At 34.5% G+C, this 13,718-nt stretch overlaps 1 protein-coding gene across 13 annotated transcripts in view; it reads left to right on the top strand.

The window, feature by feature from the left end:
* Positions 1-13,718, top strand: part of GNPDA2 (glucosamine-6-phosphate deaminase 2) — a 50,220-nt gene that overhangs the window by 21,650 nt on the left and 14,852 nt on the right. For 7 of the 13 annotated variants that reach the window (XM_023743001.1, XM_023743008.1, XM_023743005.1 and 4 more), the window contains 2 exons: positions 1,167-1,362; positions 8,263-8,742. In XM_023743001.1, coding sequence (XP_023598769.1) covers positions 1,167-1,362; positions 8,263-8,348 — 282 coding nt within the window. In that variant the 3' untranslated portion in view covers positions 8,349-8,742. The other 6 variants (XR_002825991.1, XM_023743003.1, XM_004389025.2 and 3 more) reach the window with 6 other exon arrangements.

Below are 13,718 nucleotides of genomic sequence, written 5' to 3'. Positions count from 1 at the left end.
TTAAGAAAAGAACACTGGCTAATAATGTCAGGCAAAAAAAATAATAAGCACGTTCATAAATGAGTATTCTTCCCTGAGCCGTGATCCCTATAATTAAGAACAAGAAGTATCAATAAAAACATTAGTTGAAATTCATACATATCTTAATTCATTCATGGGCTTTGATTTTAGTTAAGGTGTAACTTCAAAATGAAAATCACATAGTGAATTTCGATAAAAGAAATACATAATATCCTGACTCATTTCTCCCGTTAAAAAATACAGTTATAAAATATGTAATACAAAACTTTTATGTTGTTATATTTTAGAATTACAACCATTTTAACATTCATTTTTTTACTTACCAATTGTGATGAGAAAAACATATTTAAAGGTTTAGTACATTACATAAATTTGTGTGCATATGTTGAGTTGGTAAAATGGAATCAGTGTACTGTTAAAAGGTGATAAAGAGAAGATTCATTCTGACACATGTACTCTCACATTTGCACATATTCTTTGAATTATGTTATAGGTAATTAGACATTGGAACAAAGAGCTTAGATTTTTCTGGAGTTTATAAGGATATTCTCAGTCATATGTGCTTAAATGATCTCTTATTTTCAAGTAGATCCCTAATCTTTATATCATTTTGTTCCAGGACAGCTTTAAATAGCTTATATTCAATGAAGCAGTCTTCAGACTTCTTTAGGATTACTCTTTAAATGTTGAACAGTTTTGCTTTCTTACAAGCAGTATCTATTGCTTATCTAAACTAAAGCAATTTGGTGTATCATTCTAAATTATATAAATTACTTGTCGACTTGCAATTCTGCTTTTGGAAAACAGCTCTTTTTTTTTTTTTCCTTCATTGTGTCTTCTGCGTACTCATAGGCATTATGAGCTATTCACTAATGCCCCCTAGAAAGGTGTTATTTTGTTTCTTAAACTAGGAAAAGGGATACATTTTGTGCTTGCCTGTTATATTAAGAAGTAGAAATACCTTGAACTGTGAATAAGCATGGAGCTATTTTACCCTTAGAAGAATATCGGTGCTAAAGTCTTTGTTTTAAAAAAAAAAAGCAAAAACATATTTTATATATATTTATATATATATAATATATAAACATATATATAGACAGAGAGAGAGCTGCCTAGTCATTGGAACATGCTTTAACTATTAACAGGTGATGCTCATGGTTTTTCAGGTAATGATCCTCATAACAGGTGCACACAAGGCATTTGCCCTGTACAAAGCAATAGAAGAAGGAGTCAATCACATGTGGACTGTTTCAGCTTTCCAGCAGCATCCCCGAACAATTTTTGTATGTGATGAAGATGCTACTTTAGAATTAAGAGTTAAAACTGTGAAATACTTTAAAGGTGAGCATTGAATTTGAAAAGCAGGCTATGAGAATGTTCCACTGTAGATAATAAAATACAACTGTGCAGTTACATCCTCCACTGTGGCCTATTGAAAACTGGCATTGTGCTGACACAGTAGCCAGTTTTCAAGGAACAGAAACTTCTAGCTTCGGATAATAGTAGCCATCAGAGTAGTTTCTTATTTTTTTCATGAAGAGAATCTCTTCAGTCTGTATTTTTAGCAAATACACTTTTTCTTGAAATACACAATTTAGTAAAATTTATTGCTTTCATATTGAATATGCAAGATTTAAAAACGCAGAAGAACATATATGCCCTGTTTTTCTTTTCATTGTTTACCTACCCCACCCTCCCCTTAAGCTGTGTTTAGAACCTAAGTAGATAAGATGGGTCTTCCACTAGCTTATTTAATCCTCATGATTTCAGACAAATTTATTTCCATACGTTCAGGTTTTAATGACTAAATCTTAAAGCAGCATGGAATGAACTCTGCAAGTAAGCAGCAGCATGTCTCCTTTTCAAGCTAGAGATGGAGTAGTTATCCAGGTTATTTCTGAAACAATAGTTTTATTATCCAGACAGCTGATGTAGATTTTCCTTTTGCTTCTTCCTTTACTTCAGTAATTCTCAAACCTTACTGTGCAGGTTCTGTATATAAAACCACATATAATTGCTGTAATGGGTGATTTCAGAGATTGTGAGGGGAAATTTTGACTGTTAAACCTATTTCCTCAATTTAAACCTATTTCTTAAGAGTCAACTCCACTAATATATACATATACATATGTACATATAAACAAGCTATAAATATAGGTACTCTTTATAAAGCACCTGTATTTATATAGATGATATAAAACTACTGCATAACCTTTTGGCCATACATGTAAGTCAGTGATTCACAAAGTGTGTTGCACTGCTGGTTTTACATGAATGAATATATATATTTTTAAACTTTTTACTCCAGGTAACTAGGTATTTATTTTAACATGTGTTAGGGAAAATGTATGGAACAAATCAAACCTGTATTTCATGGTATCATTGCTTAGGACAAGGTTAAAATAGCTGCCATATTTTATTGCCTCTAAATGCATCTTTTTTCACATTTATATTATCTGAAATTGAGATGTGTCTTAAAATTGGTAATATAGCTTATCTGATAGCATTTTTTATTAGTGGTACATAAAATAATAGTGTGTCTTTATGGTCTACAGCATCTCATATTCCTGAAATACAGTATATAAACTTTATAAGTCAGTTTAAAGAAAATCATTAACTCAGTTTATGTAAATAAATGAATATGACAAAAATCTTGAAGGTAGAATACAAATGATCGAAGTTTGACAAACACTGAAAACAGTTTCATATTTTTAAAACAAAATTTTGATCATGCTGTGTATATAGTTTTGTCCTGTATTGTCACTTACATGTTGTGAGCATTTTAGTAAATATTTAGTAAATATTCAAAAGCATTGTTAATGGTTACATAATAGTCAAGTAGATTATCATAATTTATTTAAACAATTCTTTATTGTTAAACACTTAGATTATTTCCAGTCATTTATATTTTTATCAGTTAAATTGCTAGTTTACCAAGTCACAAATGTATCAGATTAAATTGTTAGCTTCTTTGTAATTTGACAGATAGAGGCAAAGAGCACTTAAGTAATTAAGTTGTAAGACAGTTCATGGATAGAGTTCTCATATTTTTCTATGCAGTCCTTCAGATTTCATCACAAACATTCGATTCTTTTTAAAAGTTAATATAAAGAATCCTTATTATCCATATATTTTAATACCAGTTTTAAGGAGCTTCATTTAACTTGGCCATTTTCTAGTACCAGTAATCCCCAGATAAAGTTAGTAGTAGACTGATTTTGTCACAGTTTGATTTTTATCAGAACATTTTTATATTATAGTGAAGTAAATAAGAAATTTAATAGTAATAGTCAATACTTATGTGGCTAGGCACTATTGACTTAATTCCCACAATTCTACAAAGTGAGTACTCTTATTACAGATGAGTTAACAGGCTTAATAGAGATGTTAAGGCATTTATCAAAAGTCACATAGGTCATATGTGGGCAGAGCCGGGTAATTGAAAACAGGCTTGTCTGAAGTCTGGGCTTTTGACCACTCTTTTATACTGCCTCCCAGAGAAGAATTAAACTCTGGCTATGACAGCATCCAAATCAAAATCATATTTCCATCTATTTGATGTGTTTTTATTTCATACCATAATCATTGTTTCCCAAAACCTATAGACATATGTTAAAGATAATTTAAAGTGTAGAAGGGAAGTAGATGTTTATGTATTTAGTTCTTTCAGTTCTATCTATCCAAATTCTAAGCTCTTTTGAAACATTTTGAAGTGAAGATTATTGAGAGGATTGCTTCACTGCCTTTTTGAAGACACTGTATTTTCCACACAGGAGCTGTCAGTATTTCTGAAGGTTTCATGATACCAGCTTCTGTAATGATGCCTTCTTCAATATGGAGAAAAATGGAATTGAGATATTCTGGGCTATATGTAGGCCTTATTTTACAGAAAGGATATTTTGATATAGGGTAAAGTAATTGACTATCATAAACTTATACATATTTCAAATATAGTTTTATATATTTTCCATATCCTCTTTGAGTTATTATTACATAACTTTAAGATGTACTTGAGGATAATGATCCCTGTAGTTGCCATCTGTAATTTTTCAAATTCCATTCGGATCATTACCCTTTCTTCTGCTGTCACTGAAAATGACAACAGGAATCACAAAGGAGTCTAGTTATTTATTTCCTGAGTAAGATAACTGGAAGTTTCAGTATATACCTTTTGAAGATGTAAGTAAATCACAAGAAAACAAGTTTAATACGTGGGAATTTGTTTTACAAGTTCTAGCTTTTTTTTGTCTTTGCTTTTAAAATAGAACTTAAGCTGTGTGTCCTTGAGTTAGTATATTTTCAAGACAGCATCATCGTGGTGAACTTTTTTTGTGTGTGTATCATCCTTTTTAGGCCTCACCCCAATACCTAGACCAAGGTTGAATGAATTCAAAACTGAGCTGAAACCATAAAAAGTTACTTTGTAAAGACACTGACATTTAGAATCTGTGGTATTTATCTCCTGGCAAAATGTCAAAGTCTTGCATTTTTTATCACTACTCGTTAAAATAATTTGTTTATAAGTAGCAATTATTTTTCATCAAATTCTTGTGTCACTTTTACTTTGTCTTAGTAAATCCTTGATTTATTATCTAAAAAGCAATTAATAGAATTTTCAAAATAATTTCTAGCTGAAAACAGCTTTATTTTATGGATAAAAGTTATGACCAATGTGTATTAAAAAAAAAAACTTTATAAAGAAGTTGAATTTTTAATGTTTATCCAAGTGTTGTTGTGTGTGTTTAAAAGCTCTAATGTATTCTTTCCATGATCAAAGTGGTTAGCAAATGATACATGAGTTATATCAAGTAGAAAAATGATCTCCTAAGAAATTGGCCGTGTAGAAGATGATACCCACTGAAACCCACTGCCGTTGAATCAGTTCTGACTCATAGCAACCCCATAGGGTTTCCAAGGCTGTAAATCTCTACAGAAGCAGACTGCTGCATCTTTCTCCCACGGAGCTGCTGGTGGGTTCAAACTGCCAACCTTTCTGTTAGCAGTCAGTTGCTTTAACCACTGCGCCACCAGGGTTCCTCTAGAAGATGATACATCTTTTAAATAGCATGGTTGAAATTTCCATTATCCTTGATGCCCCCTCTCCAGTCACCATTTTACTGCTTTTTACATAGTGGTTGTTGAAAATGAATTAACTTTCTAAGTTAAATCCTGTTTTAAATGGGAGTGGTTCTCTTTGGAGAAATTATCTGGTAACTCTTTTTCATTAGCAGATATTTCTTTTGCACTACCAAAAATTACCCCTTAATGTATATTCTTGGTAAATGTAAATTATATTTTCCAGTTAATCATCAGTCAGTAAGCACGGATTAAAGTGCTTTCAAGTATGTTTCACATTGTGTGAGTCAAAAGCAGTACAAACATCCCTGCCTGGAAGTAGTTGACATTCTTGGTAAAGAGTTGGCTAGTTATTATTAGCAGTTTGAGAAAATGAGATGTAATATATTGCATTCAAATGAACGCTCCATGGAGGCAGGACTTTAGTTAACTACGTTATTTCAACATCTAGAAGTGTGCCTGGCACGTTGGAGGCAATTGATAAATTTTGGGTGGTTGAGCAGTAGATAGATTGGTGAATACACAATTATCAGAATATTTCAATTTAAGTGCTTAATTATATAAATCAAACTATAAAGACTAAAGGATATTAAATAAGGGAGAGATTCATATTTAGAGAGTAGTTGAAGAAAACTTTAATTGAGCTAATGGGATTGAGAGCCCTGGAAGATGGGTAGCATTTAGCTGTCCTCAGAAAAATGCACGTGTGAATACAAATGTGCGTATACATAAGTTTATATATTTTGAAGATTTTGAACTTACTCTCTAGTTCTGTTATCCTTGGACTCCAGGTTAAAAGTTGATGCTGCTAATTTCTGCTAGGTAGACAGCTTCTCATTTTCATCTGTTAAAGTCAGAGATAGCTCAGTAGTAATAATCTTTTTACTGCACGTTAAGTTTAACTCTTGTCCTGTTTAAATATAGAGTGATTTTTAACTTTTTAAATGATGATGGTACTTTGGATTTTTTTTAACCTTGAAAAATACATTAGAATGTAGGCCAAGGCCAAAATATTCATAAGCTAGTGTAGTGTAAAACTAGCTTCCGTGAAGTACACAAAGAATGTTCACTGACATAATGATTGTGAATTTATTCTGCTCTGGCTTCCCTCAAAATCCTTGTACTGGAACATCCAAGAGCTATCTCTATTAGGGTTTCAAATTAACTTTAGCAGCTAGCAGCAAAAGGGTATGGGGGAAGGGCTTTATTAGCCCTGAGAAAAAGATTCTTAAATATTTATATATATATATTTAGCAAAGAACAAATGCCAGTGAGAATATTTTCACATCTAGCCTCAGGGACGGCTCTGCATGAAGAGTACTGGAGATTACATTATCTGAGATATATGCCAAATACTAATATGAGACTGATGACTATTATGCAATGTTGAGTAAGTTTCTTTCTGTTCTGAATTGTAGAATCAGAAGTTTTGAGTGCAGATTACTTCATTTTAGAGATAAATGCCTAGTACCAAGTAGCTAAGTGGCTATCATACATCTAAGGTAGAGGTGGAACTAAAATCCGGTGACTTTATGCTTAGTTTGGTACGTATTATACAAGTCTTTGTAATTTTTCTGGTCAGCTGTTGCTCCGAGTTTTACTATTTTAAAACTTTTCCCATTACCCACTTCAATCTTTTGTCTTTTTTCTCTTCAGCTGCATGGGAGACTTAACTTCTGTCCTTCCACAATCCTACCTCCAAGCTTCCAAATTTATCTTAATCCTCACAGTCCTTTCCTTTCAGATCTAGCCAGTCATTCTACCAATGCCCTTACCCTCCACTGTCCTGCCTTAAGCATCATGAGCTATAGAATCTTCCTCTTCTGTCTCCATCCTCTCCTTCTCTTCTGCTGCCTTACTATCTATATATGTTCTGGATTCATTAAAACAAAATTTCCTCATTCACACCTTCCCCTCTAGCTACCATCATCTCACTGAACCTTTAGACTTCTTTCAACAAAGTTTACTGAGCTCCTAAAATGTGCCAGGTACAGGACATGAGGCAGTGAATAAGGTCCTGGACCTCAGTTTCTAGCTGGAGACATGATAGAAAAACGTATTTTCAGGTAGTGAAAAGTACTGTAAAGAAAGTGAAACCGATAACAAAACAACCAGAGAGATTATAGTGTAGTAAGAAAGGGATAAAATGAGAGGACCTGAGATCAGATCAGAGGACAAAGGCAATAGAAAAATAGATTATTATTTTCTAAGTGACCAGAGGCAATTTGAGGATTTTAAGTAGGGAAATGGCATAATCCAATTTCTGGTTTTAAAAACATCATGTTGGCTGCTGTATGGAAATTGTATCACGGGGCAGGGGAAAAAGGGTGGAAGCAGAATTAGGAATAGAGAGTATTGCGTTAGGAATACTCAGGTTAGTGATGACAGTGGTTTGGACTAGGGTGGTAGCAGAGGAGATGAAGAACTGTGGCCAGTTTGAGATAAATATTGAAAGTAGTGCCCAAAGGTAGAGCCAGCTGGTCATGCTGAATTAAATGAGAGGGAAAAAAAAATCTCAACAATGAATTTTAGCTTTGTGGCTTTAGCAACTCAGTGAAGGCTGACACCATATACCAAGATTTTTGAAGAAATGGTTTGGGGACAGGGAGAAGTCTTGACATAGTTAAGTTTGAGATACCAATCAGACATTGAAGTAGAATGTTGAGTAGAATTCTCTCTCAGTGTTAGTTGCAGTAGTGAATGCTTCCCCCCTTTTTAAGATGCTTCCTCTCCTGGTTTTTCTCCTGTTAGAGGAACTTTGTAGTGCTCTTTGCATGTTCCTTTCTTTATCCCCTAAAAGCAGGTCTTCCTCAGGTTTAGAGTTTGAGTGCTTTAGCAGCCTTCCTGACAAAGAACTTCTAGTTACTAACAAGTACTCTGTCTCCCCAGTCTAATCTTACTTCCTGGAAAAAAAAACTGCGTAACTTCCTTTCCAGGTTCTTAACCTGGAAGATTTAACTGATTTCTTTAATCTCCAAAATATAAAATATTTAGTTCATTAATTGGGTCAAAGGTAATCTTTCCTTATGCATTAAGACATACAAGGACTGGGCAGTATTTCCCAAGAAAGCTTTAATGAACAGAATGATTTACAGGCATACCAATTATAAAATTTAAATCTAGGAAATTAATGCTTAATACAGGCTATCTTCTGTATTGTTTTAGTACACCATCCTCGATGTAGTCCACTCACCTCTATCACACATGTCAAAATAGTGGAAAAGAATGTGCCAGATGAACAGACAGGGTAATACCTTGGAGAAATAAAGCTGTCGTAGCAAAGCAGCAGTTCTGAGCCCCTTGAAACTACCACAGAAGATCAAAATCAAGATTTTAGATGTAATTAAAATATATTAAAACCGTGTCATTGTTCAAATGTGTTGTCATACTGAAGCTCTTCGAAGAAAAGAACTGCTCCTACTTATAGTTATTCCCAAAGTACCTTAAACTAGACCTTCACTATGTTTCATAAATAATTGTAAACTGATATTTGTGGGTAGTTAAAACTAAACATACAGAAACATTTCTATATTTTTCAATAAACTTGACTATTTTTAATTAGATGGGGACTGATGTTCTATCTTAGTCTTTAGCTTTCTAAAGTAAATGAGATGTAGTTAAAAATTAACCATACAAATAGTACTGTGCTTTCTTTCTTTAAGGTTTAATGCATGTGCACAATAAACTTGTGGATCCACTATACAGTATGAAAGAAGGAAATTGAAGGAGATTGGAAGCAAAAATTCTGCTTGAATGAACAAAATACTTTATAAGTAGTAAATGAATTTTCAGCTATGCAATATGATAGAACACGGGGAATTTTGAAGATTGTCACTTTAAAAGTCCAATGTCTATGTTAAACGTTCCATACTTAGAATGTGTTGATTTTACACTAGGGCTTGCTTAGAAGTAGTTGGCTCTCACAACTGATCAGTTATTAGCCAGCTTGTAAAAACAATGCAGAAATGAAGTGCCCACCTGTTTTTTAAAAAAAAGTCATTAAAGGTAAAGATTTTGCTTATCAAGTACTGTTTCATAATATGACTCCAATGGCGTAATATACATAGATTTTAATTTTTATTACATGAAGACACTCCAGACTTTTCAGGTTATCAAACAACTTTCATTGCAAACTTTCACTTCTGGAATGCTATATTTTCTGTGCATTACACACAAGCTTTTCTGCACGTGGTTGCCTTAGTCATCTTTCTGCGGTAGCATCTGGACATCAAAAGTCCTGCTACATATTGTTGGTAAAGGAAATTTGAAGAGATTACAGTGCCTAAAAGTATAGTTTACGTCTTTTCAAAACGTATGTAAAGTGCATGTTTTTGTGCACCTTCTTCTATAGCACTTTTTAAAAAAATGTTTTTATTTAATGGCTTGGTTTCATGCCCTGAGTAATTATCATGGCAACTATGAGCTTTATATCCACATACTTAATTTTTTTCTCAAAATAATTTCCTTTTTCTGGTTATTGTTAAACTTAATAAATTATTAGCTTTATTCCTTGTATACAAAATTGCCTAAAAGGATAATATGTTTAAGTTACTGTAAACTATTTTAGATTGCCATAGTAACTTGTATTATTAACCTGAATATAAAGTATATTGTTTTCTACCTTTAACTCAAATAAAGCTTATAATAAAACAAATATAAGGTATCTAAATTTTATTTCCAGAAGTGAAATTTAAGAATACATGCATTTGAGAGATTCCAATGATCAATTCGCATTGGGCAAAGATGTCACTTTAAGGACTAAGGTGTGCCTGACCCAAGCCATGGTGCTTTCAGTTGCCTCATATGCATGTGAGAAAGCTGGAAGTGAATAAGGAAAACTGAAGAAGAATTGATGCCTTTGAATATGGTGTTGGCGAAGAATATTGAATATACCATGGACTGCCAAAAGAACGAACAAATGTGTCTTGGAATAAGTACAGCCAGAATGCTCTTTAGAAGCAAGATGGCGAGACTTTGTCTCACATACCTTGGACATGTTATCAGGAGGGATTAATGAGTCTCTGGAGAAGGACATCACACTTGGTATAGCAGAGGGTCATCGAAAAAGAGGAAGACCCTTAACAAGATGAATTGACACAGTGGCTGCAACAATGGGCTATAACAACGACCATGAGGATGGCGCAGGACCAGGCACTGTTTCGTTCTGTGGTACACAGGGTTGCTATGAGTCAGAACTGACTTGATGGCACCTAACAATGATTAATAGTACTTGTGAACCTGCATTTACCCTTTGTTGCCATCATGCAATAAGGGATTTAAATTAAAAGACAGTATCTCTACCCAGTTTTCAGTCTTGCTTCCTTTTCCTTTGCATATTTTGTACCTTATAAGCCCATCTGGTAGAAAAAAAAATTACATGTGTATCTATTTAATTGCCTGTGGTTGAAATGTATTTACAATTAAGTTTCTTGAAATATTTAAGCAGCAAATAAGATGAAAACTAGTAAAACTCCCACGGTAACATACGTTGCTTTATTTAAATTCCAGATGATGATGTAATAGCTATATTATAAATGGTTTTTAAATGACTAGTGAATCAGCATCTTCCAGTCACGCTTCTGCTAATATACATTGGTTACTGCGAAGTACCCCACCTTAGAAGATCAGATAGTTTCATAGTGAAAAAGCTAAAGGTACCTGTTTGGGTGCGTGGTTCACTGGTTATTTCTGTGCTTTAAATGTGATAGTTGAAGTCTAAAAGATCTCCTTTCTGCTATTACCCTTCTTGTTAGTCTAGTTGAGGTCCATGTACTCAATCTCATTAAACGAACTACACTTTAGATACTTTAGTTCCCTAATCCAAGAGCTAAGCTGCTCTTAACAGAACTAAGAAGCCTAGTAAAGACATTTAATAGGAGTCAATTTTTAAAAGCATGGAAGCTAATAGTTGGGGGTCTGGATAAAGACCATTATTTGAATGCCAGCTCTGTCAAGAACTGTGATATTGGACAATACGTAGACCTCAGCTTCCTCACCTTTAAAACAAGTTAATAGTACCGTACTTCAGTTGTTAGGTATATTAAATGAAGGAATGCCTGTTGAGCTCAGTAGTGGCAAAAGTTGGTTAGTGGTTGTTACGTGCCTTCGAAATGATTTTCTACTCAGTAACCCTGTATGACAGACTGGAACTGCCCCATAGGATTTTTTAGGCTATAATCTTTATGGGAGCAGACTGCCAGGTCTTTCTCTTGTGGAGCCATTTAGTAGGCTGGAACCGTGAACCTTTTGGTTAACAGCCGACCTCTTCACCAATGTGCCACTTGAATTCCTCAAAGGTTGGTGGACAAGTGCAAAGTATTTGTGACATCCCAGGGACCATCATTAAATTTATACAGCTAGGACTAAATCACAAATTATTTAACATCTATACTCAATTTTAAGTAAATTCCCACTGTCTTAATTTATAATGATTTTATATTACCTTAGCATAAAATTCATCGATATTCTTATCCCTAAAAGACACTTACTTCATTCAAAATAGAGGACAAAAATCAATGCTAAAATTATTTTAGCCTGTTGTTGCTAGGTGCCCTTGAGTCAATTATCCAACTCATAGTGACCTTAGGTACAACAGAACGAAACACTGCCTGCAGCGTTGCCATGTTTGAGCCCATTGCTGCAGCCACTGTGTCAATCCATCTCGTTGAGGGTCTTACTCTTTTTCACTGATCCTCAAGCATGATGTCCTTTTCCAGGGACTGGTCCCTCCTGGTAATGTGTCTGAAGTATGTGAGACAAAGTCTTGGCCATCCTTGCTTCTAAGCATTCTGGCTGTACTTCTTCCAAGGCAGATTTGCTTGTTTTGGCAGTCCATGGTCTGTTCAACATTCTTCACCAACACCACAATTCAAATGCATCAGTTCTTCGGTCTTTTCCTTACTTATTGTCCAGCCTTCACCAGCATATGAGGTGATTGAAAATACCCTGGCTTAGGTCAGGCACACCCTTGTCCTCAACGTGACATGTTTGCTTTTCAACACTTTAAAGAGGTCTTTCGCAGCACATATGCCCAATGCAATATGTCTTTTGATTTCTTGACTGCTGCTTCCATGGGTGTTGATTGTGGATCCAAGGAAAAAAGAAACCCCTGACAACTTCAGTCCTTTCTCCACTTATCATGACTTCAAAAAGAACATTATCTTACCTTACTGTAATATAATCTGTGCACTTGCTTGTTCACAGATGAAGTAAGCATGGGAGTTAAGAACACATGCTTGAAGCCAGACAGCCATTTATTGCTTGCTTCTGTAACCTGAGTCTCCTCAATTATAAATCTGTTGTGGTGGTGTTAAGTGCCGTTGAGCTGGTTCCAACTCGTAGCAACCCTGTGTACTACAGAACGAAACACTGCCTGGTCCCGCACCATGCTCACATCAGTATGTTGAGCCCACTGGTGCAGCCACTATGTCAGTCCATCTCGTTGATGTCTTTTTCACTGACCCTCTACTTCACCAAGCATGATGCCCTTCTCCAGGGACTGATCCCTCCTGACAACATGTCCAAAGTACGTAAGACATAAATCTCGCCATCCTTGCTTCTAAGGAGCATTCTAGTTGTATTTCTTCCAAGACAAAATTATAAATCTAGACAGTAATTATTAAACTCATTACAGCTGCTGCTAATGCCAAATACCTATTACTTTGTACAAACTATATGGATGCATTTTGAATATTAGAGATGATTAAGAAAGCCTCTGCCTTCATTCTAACTTTTTATTTATGTATTTGGTAAACCATGTAGTTTCAAGATAACTTTTCATAAAAGTTTATTAAAATTTTATCCAAACTAAATGATTAGATAATGCTATTGGGTTCATTTAATAACTGATCCATGCATATCTAAATTGATCCAGCTAACAAATCTGAAACTTAAGATAACTTTATTATTAAAATTTTAATATGCAGGGAATTCTGATTTCAAAAGACTAAGCAAAAAGACTATAAGCTACATTTTAATGAGAAGTTAGCTAAGTCAGTTTCTTAAATAGACTGCATAGGCAGTCAAACATTCCGTAACTATAGATGGCTTGGTTTGCTTTTCTTCCTGTTTTTTTTTTTTTAACATTTTATCTATCGTTAAATTGCTTTAAGTGAAAGTTTACATAGCAATTTCTTTTTCCAGTCAATGATTCTTAAACAGATTATTTCATGACATTCATTGCAATCCCCAAAATGTGTCAGCACTCTCCCCATTTCCTCCCTGGGTTCCCCGTTTCCATTAAGTCCAGTTTCACTGTCCCTCCCTGTCTTCTCATCTTTGGTTTTGGGCAAATGTTGCCCTTTTCATCTTGTATAGCTGATTGTTCTAAGATGCCCATTCTTCACAGATGTTATTATTTTAAAGCCTTGTCTATTATTTGGCTGAAAAGTGGCCTCTGGAAGTGTCTGTAGTTTCAAGTTAGAAGGTTGTCTTAGGACAAAAGTCTCAGGGGGTCCTCTAGTCTCTTTCAGACCAGTAAGTCTAGTCTTTTTTTAATTTGAATTTTGTTCTGCATTTTATACCCATTCTAACTGGGACCTTCTATTGTGATCCCAGTCAGAGTGGTTGGTAGTGGTAGCCAAGCACCATCAAGTTCTTCTGGTCTCAGGTTGGAGAAGGCT

The sequence above is a fragment of the Trichechus manatus genome, unplaced genomic scaffold, assembly GCF_000243295.1.
Source record: "Trichechus manatus latirostris isolate Lorelei unplaced genomic scaffold, TriManLat1.0 scaffold00231, whole genome shotgun sequence".
Lineage (NCBI taxonomy): Eukaryota > Metazoa > Chordata > Mammalia > Sirenia > Trichechidae > Trichechus > Trichechus manatus.
The sequence above is the reverse complement of the archived record's forward strand: the minus strand, read 5'-3'. Positions and strand labels throughout refer to the sequence as shown.